The sequence below is a fragment of the Leucoraja erinacea genome, chromosome 30 (genome assembly GCF_028641065.1).
Source record: "Leucoraja erinacea ecotype New England chromosome 30, Leri_hhj_1, whole genome shotgun sequence".
Classification (NCBI taxonomy): domain Eukaryota; kingdom Metazoa; phylum Chordata; class Chondrichthyes; order Rajiformes; family Rajidae; genus Leucoraja; species Leucoraja erinaceus.
The window spans coordinates 7,202,789-7,217,101 of NC_073406.1; the positions used below are offsets into that span (position 1 = coordinate 7,202,789).

Here is a 14,313-nt window from a genome sequence, read left to right on the forward strand (position 1 = left end):
CATGAAGTAACAAGGTTATGCAGGAATGAGAAACATATATGTTTTACTGGACCAGGTAGCAGTGAACAAAAGTGTGTTGACTGAACAAGATGCAGAGGTACAGGCACTGTAGTTTGGGAGCTTTCCAGGGAAGGAGTCAAAGTATTAGCAGAAGCTCCTCTGTAGCCAGCAGCCTGTGTGTGGACCTGCCTGATATTCACCCCAGGCAACGCCATCTGAAAGAGTCCGGGCTCCCAGTTCCACTTAATCCCTTCAACAGACAATTCCGGAATCAAATAAGCACTGTTACAAATCAAACATTGTAAAATCATTGACTAATTTAATAAAAAAACTATTCTCCTCCAGACCACCAAGGGACTGTGAAGAACCCAGCTCAGATAGCAATGAACCCCAATAACAGAGTTTACCCAACCTATCCAACAAAGTAGTCATCAGTCTAGCTAGTTTGGGTGGCATTAGTTACTGGGGCTCATTGCCCTGATTACAAGGGTCCCCCTGAAACTTATCAACAGCTTCTGAACATCCAAACTAATAATATCACCTGGTCAGGCAGCCTGACCCGCTGAGTTACTCCAGCCTTTTGCGTATGTCTTCGGTTTAAACCACCATCTGCAGATCCTCCCTACACTGATGGAAAATCACCCAGACTGAAGAAGGGTCAGCCAGGTATTGTAAATAAATTGTATTTGAATTCTGCAGTAAAATCATTAAAAAGAGTTATAGACTTTATTCCCCTGTAGGGCAACATTGATCATTGTCAGAGACAGCTTCAGTTAGAGAATAGTCATTTTTATACTGTCCCATCAAACATTGCCAGGGGAGCTGCAGTAAGACAGAGTTGACTCGATGGGTCAAATGGCCTAATTCTGCTCCTATGATGGAGACGTGGATACAAAGCAAGGCTCCTCCATTGCACCGTCATTCCCTCACAGGAGGGGTACAGTAAAGATCAGAAACTGAAGAAGGGTCCCAACCCCGAAACATCACCTGTCCATGTCCGCCAAAGATGCAGCCTGGCCTGCTGAGTCGCTCCAGCACATTGTCTCTCTTTCAAATTCCACCACCGCTCAGCCCAGTTCTCCCAGATGTTCAGTTTATATCCTACACAGCGTAATACGGTGCGTTTGCAGTGGTTACAGGTGTTGGTGTTGATGAAGACGGCCGCGGGAGGCCCAACGCCAGCCAGGTGAGTGGATCGAGTGCAGCCTATACCAGCTGCACAGAGCGGTGGTGGAAGGATATCCAATGGTATCTGGCTAGGCCCGACCAACCCTCACTTCATCGATTCAGTGCCACCGGGCCATCATCATGCGCAAATTGCATGTGTCCTTACGCCAAGATTGGACAGGGACCTGTTTATCAACTATAGCTCCACCTTCAACACCATTAGCCCATCCAAACTCATCTCCAAACTCCTGGACCTAGGAATCAGCATTGCCCGCTGCCAATGGCTCCTCGACTTTTAGATTCACAGACCATAATCAGTGAAGATAGGTAACAACACCTCCTCCACAATTATTCTCAACACCAGTGTTCCACAAGTATGCGTTCTCTGTTCATTATTGTACTCCCTATATACTCATGACTTTATTTTTACAAAATCACGAGGGGAATTGATAAGGTGAACGCAGAGTCTTTTACCCAAGATTAAGGTGAGAGGGAAAAGATTGAATGGAAACACAAGGGGCAAAGTTTTCATTCAGAGGGTGGTGGATATATAGAATGAGCTGTCTGAGGAGGTAGTTGAGGCAGGTAAAAAAATAACATTTAAAAGGCACTTGGACAGGTATATGGATAGGAAAGATTTAGAGGGATATGGGCCAAATGCTGGCAAATGGGACTAGTTTTGATGGAGCATCTTGGTTGGCATGGACAACTTGGGCTGAAGGACCTGTTTCTGTGCTGTACAACTCTACGACTGTACAGCCAAAGTCGGCTCCAACTCCATTTACTAGGTTGGAGACGAGACCACTGTGGTGGGTGGGATCCCAAATAACGATGAGATTGAGTAGAGGAAGGAGATGGGGAACCAAGTAACATGGTGTCAGGACAATAGCCTCCTCTCCCTCCATGTCAGCAAGATGAAGGAGCTACTTATCGACTTCTGGAAGCATGCATGGAGAACCCGCCATAATCAGAGTCAATGGTGCTGAAGTGGAAATGTTTGAAAGTTTCAACTTCCTTGACGTTAATATTACCAAAGATCTGTCGTGGAACAACCACAATGAGGTGACAGCCAACACCTCTACTCCTGAGGAGTATTTAGCAAGTCTCCAATGACTTTCACAAACTACTACAGATTAATGATAGACAGCGTACTGTCTGGTTGCATCAAAGCTTGGTTTGTGAATAGCTCTGCTCAAGACCACAAGAAATGACACAAGAGTTGTAGATGTAGCTCAGTCCTCCCACCATTGATTCCAACTGCACCTCACACTTCCTCAGAAAAGCAGCCAATATAATCAAAGACTTGTCAACCCTGGTCATTCCTTCTCCCTAATCCCGTCAGGCAGAAGGTACAGAAGCTTGAACGTGTGCACCTCGTCAGGAACTGCCTCTTCTCCTCTGTTATCAGGCTTAAGAACAGCTCTTCCAGATGCTAGGATCCTGTCTGATTCACCTCCAACCTGTTGCAGACATTAAACTTTATAATGGAACTGACCCGCTGCGTTGCTGAGATTAATATTCTGCGCTCTGTATCTTGCACTTTGCTCCATCTATAATACTTGAGTTCGTATTTATGTGATCGTATGTATAGCATTAGCTCAACTGACTGGACAGCATGCAGAAGCTTTTCACTGTACACGTGACAATAATAAACCGAAACAAACAATTCTCCTCAGCATCAAACACATCAAGAACCACATCTGTGGCATTGAATTCTCCTTTAAATATTTGGCCAACTGCAACTCAATTAAAGAAGAGCACAATTCTCCCATTCAGTTGCCATTTGAAGGACTCCTGCTCGCTTACTTACTTGTTCCAACCTTAAACTTCATCAATAATCTTGGAAACTCAAGAGTTCTCATTTAAGGTATTTTTAGTCTACTCACTCACCCAATGTGGATGCCAGTGGCTTGGCCAGCATTTATTACACAACTCAACTTGCCCCTAAGTCTGTATGCTGTGTCAGAAGCGAACTACTTTGATACAGGTCTGGATTCCTTTATTGGACTGACAAAGAAAGGATGGACAATTTCCTTCACGAAAGGGCACCAGCAAAGCAGCTAGACACAAATGGAGTAACTCATTAATACGTGACAGGCAACATCTCTGGGTACAAGGAATGGGTGACGTTTTGGGTCGAGACCTTTCTTCAGACTGCAGCTGCATTTCCTTCCTCCACATCAGCAAAACATATTGTCTTTTACACAATTCAGTGGTTCAATGCATAGCATCATTGACATCAAGGAAACATAAAAATTTAAATCACTTAAATTATTCACATTTAATTAATATCAATAAACAATAACAGTTTTAAACACATTTGGACAGGTACATGGATAGGAAAGGTTTAGAGAGATTTAGACTAAGGGGTAAGCCATTTAGAATGGAGTCGAGGAAACACTTTTCTCACAGAGAGTGGTGAGTCTGTGGAATTCTCTGCCTCAGAGGGCGGTGGGGGCCGATTCTCTGGATACTTTCAAGAGAGAGCTAGATAGGGCTCTTAAAGATAGCGGAGTCAGGGGATATGGGGAGAAGGCAGAAACGGGGTACTTATTGGGGATGAATCAGCCATGATCACATTGAATGGTGGTGCTGGCTCAAAGGGCCACATGGCCTACTCCTGCATCCATTGTCTATTTAGGCCAAATGGGAAATGGGACCAGCTTAGATGGGGCATTGTGGTTGGCATGGACAAGTTGGGCCGAAGGGCCTGTTTCCGTGCTGTATGACTCTATGACTGAAGGAGACCGTTCAGTCCATCGCCTCCTTGCTGGGGAGTTTCCACTTTGACAACAAAGTTGTACGTCATCTGTTCTTTGTAACATTAGACCAAGTTTACAGATTACCAGGAACTCCTGACCCTCTCCACCGGATCTATTTTTAATTACGCTAACCCCCCACACCCTGTCACCAGTCTAAATGCTAGTCCCGCAAGTTCCCCTTAGTGTTAACTAGTGTTGCAGATACTGGTTTACAAAAAAAGACACAAAGTGCTGGAGTAACTCAGCAGGTTGGGCAGCATCTCTAGAGAATATGGAAAGATGACATTTCAGTCAGATCCTCCTTCAGACTAACCAGTGCGTTTGTTTTCTGCAGCTGTAGCACTCCATGGTTTAATAATCTTTTAAATTGAAATCTCCAAACACCAATTAGCCCCACGCAAGGAGGCAAGATGGTTCTGTCGGATTGTGGACATCAAAGAACATTAACAAAACAGAACATAATGTATCCCTGTTTTTTTGCCAGTTGCAAGCGCTTCTCCCGTGTACAATCCTGGCTCCGTCATTCCCGGACAAATCTCTCTAGACCACGACAACGTGTGAAGCCAGTTTCTGGCGAATCACCGCGAGGTTGAGCCACATTTATCCTGCACAGATTCACTTCGCAACTGAGCCGACAAAATGGCCATCGCTAATACAGCAACGCATTATCTTCAGTGCTGCCCGATATAATTAATCTAATGTGGCTGCGCTGGACTCTGATGTAGCTGAACGTATTGATCAGTAAATTTAAAAGAGTAAAGCACGCTATCTTCAGTCATTTGATCTCAATTTGTTGATGCACACGTGACCTAAACATTTTATACATATCTTAGAAAAATAGTGAGACAGAAGAGAGAGTATTAAGACCCAAAAGACATAGGAGCAGAAATAGGCCATTCAGCCCATCGAGTCTACTCTGCCATTCGATCATAGCTGATCGATTTTAGCCTCGGAACCTATGACATCCATACCAATCAAGAACATATCAAACCCCACTTTAAAAATGTCAAATATCTTGACCTCCAGTCACATATTGCAATGAATTCCACACACGCACCACTCTCTGGCTAAAGAAATTCCTCCTCATCGCCAATCTAAAGTTATGTCTGTTTATTCTAAGGCCGTGCCCTCTGGCTCTAGACTCTCGTATTATTGGAAACATCCTTTCCACATCCACTCCATCTAGGCCTTTCATTATTCGAGAGGTTTCACTGAGATGATCAAAATGGTTTGACCCTCGTAGGTCTTCTTTGGGGACGCTAGCAACTGCAGACGCTGGAATCTTGAGCAAAACACAAAGTGATGGAGGAACAGGACGAGTCCCTTCTTCAGGGTGAAATCACTCAGGGCCAGTGGGGAACAAATGCTGACGAGTCAGCGAATCATCACCTGGGAATATAGTACGGCACAAAAAAAAACAGAGCAGGCCCTGGGCCCCTTGAAGCCTTTGCCACCATCCACTGACGTAGACACTGATTCTGTCCTTTGCAACCTAAGCCTCTCCTATCCTTTATGCCCCATATAAATGATTGATCACCTTTCGTAAATGCACAACTATCAACCACAGATTTCTGTGAGGGTGAATTCCAAACATCATTAACTCTCCTAAATACAGGAATCCCTCTTCCTTCCAGCCCCCAAAAAACTGGTGTCATATTCTGAAACCCAGCGCTCCAGTTCTAGACTCTTCAACCAGAGGAAACAGCCTCAATACCCATCTTGTCCGTTGGTTCAGCATTCCTTGTGCAATAATACTGATGGGAAAAACTGGCGTCAAAAACATCTTTGAGGATAACAGGCTACACAACTCACAATGGTATAAAAAAGCAAATTGAATATGCTGGAAATGTGACGTCACTCAGATAACAAGGGCAGAAGGGATGCAAGAGTGAACATCGAAGAGTACTACAGCACAGGAACAGGTCCTATAGCCCACAATGTATGTGCCTATCATGTCGCCAAGTTCAACTAATCTCATCTACCTGCACGTGAACCATATCTCTCCATTCCCTGCCTATCCATGTGCCTATCTAAAAGCCTCTTAAACACCACTATTGTGTCTGCCTCCTGACAGACATTACTGAAAGGGTGGAGCCTATGGTCAGGACACAATCTTTTATTTTGTACCTCGGTGACTGCCAATCCACCTTACTTACTGACAAATCGTTTGCTATGGCTCTTCAAGGGAGATGTAAATGCATTTCGGTACACACTGGACAATGACAATTAAAATTTCTGAATCTGAATCTGAATTTTCTTCAATTGCCAGAAATCGTGGCAGGCAAACCATTTTCCATACACCTGGCACATCCAGCACAATAACAATACAGTGGCAGAGCCATGCAGCACAGCAACAGGCCCTTTGGCCCAACTTGCCGATGCTGACCGAGATATCCCATCTACACTACTCTCATCTGCCTGTGTTTAGCCCAAACCCCTCTAAACCTTTCCTGTCCATGTAGCTGTCCAAATTGCTTTTAAATGTAGTTATAGTACATTTATAGCAACATATATATGTACTCAAGATACCTACTCTAGCAGCCCGTTCCATATACCCACACCCTCTCTGTGGAAAAACTTACCCCTGAGGTTCCTAGTAAATCTTTCTCCTCTCTCCTTGAACCTATGTCCTCTGTTTCTTGATTCCCCTACTCTGGGTGAAAGACTCCTTAAAGGGCCTGTCCCACTTACGCGATTTTTTTCGGCAACTGCCGACACCCGTCATAGTCGCAAGCAGGTGGCCGAAATATTTCAACATGTTGAAAATCCAGCGGTGACCAGAAAAAGGTATGACTCTTTGGCCGACTACTCACGACCAAACAGGCACCATGTGTCCTATCTATTGCTCTGCAGATAATGAAAATACAAAACAAAACATAAAATGCATGGAAAAGCTCGGCAGGTCAGTCGGCATCTGCGGAAAGGGGACCAGTGTTAATAGTCCAGATCTGAGACCCTTTGTCAGAATGTTTCGCTTTCCACAGATGCTGGCCTGCTGGTTGTTTCCAGGATTTTATGATTTTATTTCAGATTTCCAACATCTGCAGTTGCTTTTTATTTTCAAAATACTAGAGGCAATCAGCAGTTCAGTCAGCTTCAGGAGTGATAGAAACAGAGTCCGCAAAGCATGACCATTGAGAATGCAGTGATTGAAACCAAGAACAAACAATTGGAACAGCACTGCTAAACATTTGTAGTAATTTTAAGATGGTTCATTAAAATGATTATTTGGCCAGTCCTACTTTCTCCCTGTGACCGCGTGGGTTTTCGCCAGATGCTTCGGTTTCCTTCCACATTACAAAGACATGCAGGTTTGTAGGTTAATTGGCTTGGTATAATTGTAAATTGTCCCTAGTGTGTAGGATAGTGCTAAGTGTACAAGGCGATCGCTGGTGAGCTCGGACTTGGCGGGCAGAAGGGCCAGATGCCACGCTGTATCTCTAAACTAAAACTAAACACTAGTCGCACCTGCCTGCATTTGGCCCATATCCTTCTAAACCTGTCCTATCTATGTATCTGTTTAAATGTTTCTTAAATGTTGCAACAGTACCTGCCTCAACTACCTCCACTGGCAGCTCGTTCCATACACCCACCACACCGTGTGAAAACATTACACTTCAGATTCCTATTAAATTTTCCCCCCTTCACCTTAAATACATGTCCTCTTCCATATTAAGAATCTATCTCCCTTGCCTTCAAAATATCCAAAAATTCCTCTTCAATTAACCTTTAAGGAAGAGTGTTGCATGAAATGTCGGGTATAGTCAACCCCAGACCTTTATATAGTTCCTAGACCCGCACACATGGAACAACAGCCTCGTCGTATCCACACTGCGCAGGATCTTAGGTTTCCACCAGGAGGAAAAAAACAAAATACTATGCACAGTTTTCCAGTTGTAGTCTCATCAATGTCCTCCATGACTGTAGCATCTCCTCCCTCCAATAGTGGACCAAGTCCATTATGTGCTGGACATAAGTTACATCGACACATATATATCTATAGAAAATGTAGGCATGGGAACAGATTGTTAAACTCCTCAAACCTTTTTGCTCCATCGAATGAAATAACTGAATTGTGACACAAATCTATACTCAGACATACAGCATGTACATGTCCTTCAGTGCAACTCAACAATGCTGCCCAAGATGCCCAATTTAAACTAGTCCAATCTGCTCATGTTTGACCTACATCCCTTATTTTTGTCCAATTTTACCAACAACCTTAGTTTATAACAGAATACACAAAACTCCAATAAACATAAATTGTCATCATTTCTACAATTTCACCATTAGTCTCTGATCTATCCCCTTTGATCCAATAAAGTGAATGACCTCTCACTCACTTACAATGAAATCCTTTTGCTGTGAATACCTTTGAAGTGTAATTCTTACTCTTATCCTACTCACATTGCCATTTACCTTTACGCTGCTGGTAAACTTGTTTAAAATTATTTTTGCAAGCACAACATTTTGCAGGCCGTAGGGATAAGTGAACAATGCTCATACTTCACAAAGCTCATTAAAATAGCCACTGATGAAAATGAGAGATATCTACCGGTGTAAGACACCTAACTAACATGCAAAGCCTGCACGAGTAGAAATGAGAACCATTTGGATAAAAAAAAACTAAAGCCAAAACAAAAGAAACCAATTCAGAAGAGTTAACAGTCAAACTGTTTAGCTTATCATTAGTACCATGTCCATTCCTGATCACACATAGCTCTTAGTGTCAACTGTGGGTCAGTTAATAACACAGTTCTTTTCAAGGGAAAAGATTATGGCTTCAAGTTCACAGCACAAAAATACAAACTAGCTCTTCAGAGCAGCAGATGCTGACCATTGAGCTCATATCGGTTTCGAACGAGACATTAAAGAAAGTCCAGAACCTATGAACAGAACAAGTCCCATTACAATAATCTAAGGAGAGGTTACAATGATCCAAAAAACCTCGGATTTATAGGTTAATTGGCATCTGTAAAATTGTTCCTAGTGTGTAGGGGGGAGTGGATGAGAAAGTGGGCTAACAGAGAACTAGTGTAAATGGGCGATTGATGATCGTTGTGGACTCGGTGGGCAAAAGAGTCTATTTCCATGCTGAATTTCTCAATGATTCAGAGAAAGCAAGATACTACAGATAATGTGAAATAAAAGCATCATGTTGAAAATCTTCAGCAAGTCAGACAGCATCTGTAGAGCGAGATAATCTATAATCTGAAGAGCTAATTGATTAGAGGTCATTGACCTAAGGCATTGAGTCTGTTCAAATGAGTTCAAATTGGCTACAAAACATTTTAGAACATCCAATAAAAGTGGAAACCAATTACTTTGAAATAGACGTTGAGCTCCCTGGATTTTAAGCAGTTTCTTGCAGATTGGAAAGCCACAAATATAATCTTACTTTCCAAAAAGAAGGCAGAAGGATAGCAGAAAACAATAGGCCATTGTTGGTGTCCATTAGAATGAAGTGCGGACAGAACACAAAGAAAATCTTAATATAATTAAGCAGGGAAACCACTTTTCTACCAGCTGGTTAGTTATAGAGGAACAGATGGATGTAGTTCCTTTAAATTTCCAAAAGATATTCAGCTGTGTCACACAAAGACATATGATACTGAAAATAATATTATAATGGAATAAAAATTGGTTGACCTGGTATGGAGTCCAGTGTTGTTTATAAGTTTAGTTTAGAGATTTAAAGTACAAATGGAAGGAAGGTCTTGTTCTATCTGTACTGGGCTTGGGTGTGACCACACCTTAGTATTGGGTAGAGTTTTAGTCTCTCTAGTTAAGAAATTAGATGCTTGTATTGGAATCAATCAAGTAAATCTACGTGGGAAGAATGCATAGATTGGCCCTCTAAGGATGAGTGGTGATCTCATCAAAGTCTGCAAGACTTTGAGAGGTTTTGTCACTTTAGTTGCTGCAAGAACACTTCCTCTCTTGGGAAAATCCAGATCCAGGGAGTAAAGTCTCAACAGAAAGTGAAGCTCATTTAGGACAGATCCAAGAAGCAATATTTTTTCCCACAGAAACTTGTCCATTCTTGACATTCTTGGCCAGGGTGCTGTGGAGCCAGAATCATTAAATGTATTCAAGGCTGAGGTAAGTTTAGATTTAGGTTTATTGTTGTCACATATACCGAGGTACACCAAAAAGCTTTGTTTTGCATGTTACCCAATCAAATCAGATAATACTATACATAAATACAATCAAGTCAAACTCGTACAATTGGTAGAGCAAAGGGAAAGATACAAAGTGTAGAATATAGTTCTTAGCATTGTAGCGCATCAGTTCCAAAGCCAAAGTCTAATGTCCACAATGGGGTAGAGGTGAATCGGACAGTACCTAGCTTTTGGAAGGGCTGTTCAGAAGCCTGATAACAGAGGGGAAGAAGCTGATCTGGTGATGGTGCACGTTTTCAAGCTTCTGTTATCTTCTGCCTGACAATGCCCTGCCTGGGTGGGACAAGTCTTTGATTATGTTAGTTGATTTTGTGACTGTAGCAGAATCAAGACTTACACTGGACTGCCCAGAACGTGAAGCCAAGGCCAACAATAACATCAGCCATACTCCGAATCATATCGCCTGCTCCTATGTTCTTGTCTGATTATATGTGCATGCATTTCTGCGCACATGTGTGGGTGTGGAAAGGTTCCTGCATGCAGTCACGCATCGACACACATCACTCCTGGCAACTGGTTCTAAATAAAACTGAGGCTTGGGCGAAATATTAACAAGTCATCTCATCACCTTGTGTGGAGGATGGTAGAACAGAAGAAAATATAAAAATGACATTTTTAAAAGCATCTGGTACTCCCTAGCGACAGGGTCAAGCGGCATCGGTGATCCCGACCGGGAGAGAACAGCTAAAACAAAAGATTTTTTTCTGCCTTTTGGATACAAGTAATTGCTACATTCAGTGCCGCTCAACCTAACCTCTGCCACTGACCTATCACAGAGCCGGGCATTACTCTGCGGGCCAATGGGGAGGCATGGCTCCAACCACCAGCAGGGTAGGCTGCAGCCTGCTTTGTGACGTCATAATAGGCCTGCTTTGAATAATATTTGTACTTCAAGGGAGAGGGGGTGAGATGGGCAGCTAATGGGGCAAAACACACCACAAATCTCTCTCTCACTGTAACCCCAAACGCTTAGCCACCCCAGAAATGTTGGCCGCAGAACTTTTCTTGAAAAGTAAAACTCCTCTCTCAGAACACAATGCAAGAATTTGTAACTAACGGTGCGATATTCCAACATTAAAACATTCTTCCAAAATTATCACCACAACTAATATCCTCAGAAATTGTTTCCTCCTTATCCTTTCATTTACCCAGTAAATGCAACAAGTAAAACATCACTAAAATTAAAAGCAGTACTGGGATTAATAATTTGCATCCTGAGACTAAAAAAAACAATGATGCATGCATGTGTGATCAGACAGGCATGTATCGAGGGTAAAAATTGCAGCAAATGTCAACGCAATGTTAATTTATAATTATTGGTGGAGGTGGCGGATTAAAAATAAGATCACAGGTTAGAGCACTATAAAAAACAATACATTTCAATTTAGATATGAATACTGTTTGCTCCATTGATCAACGTAAGATGGAGCAATTAAAATCAATTAACAAAATAAACAGAGTTTCAGAAAAAATACGAAAACATAACAATTAACATTTTCTGACAATGTATTCAGGCCCTGGTAAATATTCCTCTTTTATTTTTGTGAATATAAATTGCGCTGCTTTAAACGGCCACTTTCCGTTTTAAAGATGCGGATCTGGACATTTTAGCGAGAAAAAAAAACAAAAGATCAGTCTTGCGTATGCATCAGTCGCGTAACTGGCTCCTGTGCCCTGTCTGTCATCGGTCGGTGGCATCGAGCACAAAGTGCCGGCGGCAGCGGCTTGAGGGAGCGGAGGCCGGCCGGCCGGCACAACACAACTTGCAAATGAGACCGAGGAAAAGCCCCCGAATCTCGGCTTCCCGCGGCCCGGGCTTCCGCAGACATTCCGGGGCTTGGCCGAACCCTCAACTTGTCCGCATTTGCTCCGGGGCTGGAGTTACTCCCGGATAGCTAATGCTCTTATTTACATCTACAACGTAGAATAGGGGGCTGTTGCCTGGTTATTAGTCTCATCTTCCCCTTTTTTTGAACGCCGCCAACTTGAGCAGAAAAATGATTATTAATGAGAACCTCATCAGCACCTACCTGGAGCTCCCTCATCGTTTTCCATCCCGTCCTCCTCATTGCCAAAAGATGCCGGCATCATTGAATGTTAAGTTATATATATATATATATATGTGCGTGTGTATTTAAAGAGAGAGGAAGGTGTTGGGAAGAGGGGGGGGTGGGGGGGGGGGGTCACAGAAAATTTACATTGAAGAAAAAATCCTGAGAAGGATACATATATATTTTTTTAAATGCAAATAAGGAGGCTATTTAACAAAAAAAAACTGAATGAATAAAAGGCAGGAGGGAACCCTTATTGGGTTTGTTTAGGGAGGACAGGAACGGATGGAGTGACTATATTGACAGATTTGTCAGGGTGAGGTGGAAAAATGGCCGCCACACTCCAACAAAAAAAATCTCCTCAGCCCCCCGCCTGAAAATAATCCAAAAAAAGACAGAAAGAGGGGAGAGAAAAAATTGGAACGCACATGCCCAGTTGTGACGTCTCGTCTGGTTGCCCCGGTAACCATGCATCCCATAATTATCCCTAACCTGCTAGTTATGGTAATAGTTAACCAGTTTTTGGTGCTAGTAGTCTGTTTAGAATGTGTGTGTGGGGGGAGGGAGTGAGTGAAGGAGGGAAAAAAAGTTTTGGTGCCTCTGCACATCACTCATGAAATATTACCCAATTACTTTCACCTTGCCTTTTTTGAGCACACACATTTCTGATTAAATATATCGAAGGTTTAAATATACAGTCTGTGCTGGGTACTGTAAATATATATATATATATATATTTTTTTTAAACGTATCGTGCAAATAACTGAATTCATCTTACTGGAAATAAACTAGGTTGCCAAGTTGCTTTGGCAGATCAGCAAGAGATTTTCTCAGAGAAAATATTGAGAGTGGAAGGAGTCAAAAGTGCAATAGATATTTCTCTCAGATCATTAGCAAAAGCAATGAATTACATTATTTTTTTACTGCAATTTATCCTTTATTAATTATCATTCCTAAAAAATATGTGCCATTTATGACTAACTTTGGCACCTCATTTGTTGCAGAATTAAAAGTCACTTTTGGTACTGCCTTACCAAATTGTGTGATCAAAATGTTCTACACATTTGGCACATAGAAGGTCGGATTAATGGATAGTGGGATTAAGTTAGAGTATTGCAGGAAAATGCCATTGATACTTGTGGGAATATTACACTGCAAAGTCACTCAACCTAACAACCCAACCCTCCTATCACAATAATCTTCCATCCTTTTACTCTCTATGAAAGCATCAAACTACCTTTTGAACCTGCCAGTGTGTTTTCTCAATAACCTATTCCACAACTCATTTTACCTAAAGCAACTAAATGTTGTGACTGGCTTTTCTTCTTCCTCTCATCCTGCTCATCTTTAGCTTTTGCCTTTTGATAGTTGATTTCAATGTTACAATTAACGCATTTTTCACAGATCAACCGAGGCAAGCTGCTTATCTGCTTAAGTTCCCAATAAATAAAGTTAAAACACAGTGAAAGTTTTATTTTCTTCCCTGAAAGGTTTCTAAAAGGTCTCTTTCTTCAATAATGTGTCTCTGGCTGGTACTGAACACCAAGAGATTAGTTTAGTTTATTGCCACATGTACAGAGGTACAGTTGCGTGTTAACCAGTCAGCGGAAAGACAATACATGATTACAATCGAGCCATTCACAGTGTACAGGAACATGATAAAGGGAATAATGTGAATAATGTTTAGTGCAAGATAAAGCCTGTAGAGTGTGATCAAAGATAGTCCGAAGGTCTCCAATAAGGTTGATAGTAGTTCAGGACTGCTCACTAGTTGTGGTAGGATGATTCAGATGGTATGAAATCTGTAGAAATGATTAAACCGTGCACCAAGTCTCACAGGTAATTCAGGTTTTAAATTGGCGTGATATAGAACAGCTAGGCTGATTGCAATTTTACAAACTCCGTCATTCACAAAATGTTTCAACAAAAGAAAACATACACCCGAAATCCGTCAGGAACTGCATAACATTTATTTGTAATGATTTTGTTTTCTATTTGCAGCACCCTACAAAAAGAGTATACATCTGTGAGTGTTTTGTTTGATGGCCTTCAAGTATCACCGCTTCTCCTGATGGATTTTGCAAAGGACAAAGATTTAGATTTTGAGATTTTTTTTTTTGTTTAGTTAATTTTATTCCTTGGTTACAATGT

The 14,313-nt window shown here is 41.9% G+C and overlaps 1 protein-coding gene across 4 annotated transcripts in view; it reads right to left on the bottom strand.

Annotated features, from left to right (window-relative positions):
- Positions 1 to 12,672, bottom strand: part of LOC129711591 (chromodomain-helicase-DNA-binding protein 5-like) — a 70,251-nt gene extending 57,579 nt beyond the window's left edge. For 3 of the 4 annotated variants that reach the window (XM_055659328.1, XM_055659329.1, XM_055659326.1), the window contains exon 1: positions 12,142 to 12,672. In XM_055659328.1, the coding sequence (XP_055515303.1) occupies positions 12,142 to 12,202 (61 nt within the window). In that variant the 5' untranslated portion in view covers positions 12,203 to 12,672. The remainder of the gene's footprint in view (positions 1 to 12,141) is intronic. The other variant, XM_055659327.1, reaches the window with a different exon arrangement.
- Between the last annotated feature and the right edge of the window lie 1,641 nt (positions 12,673 to 14,313).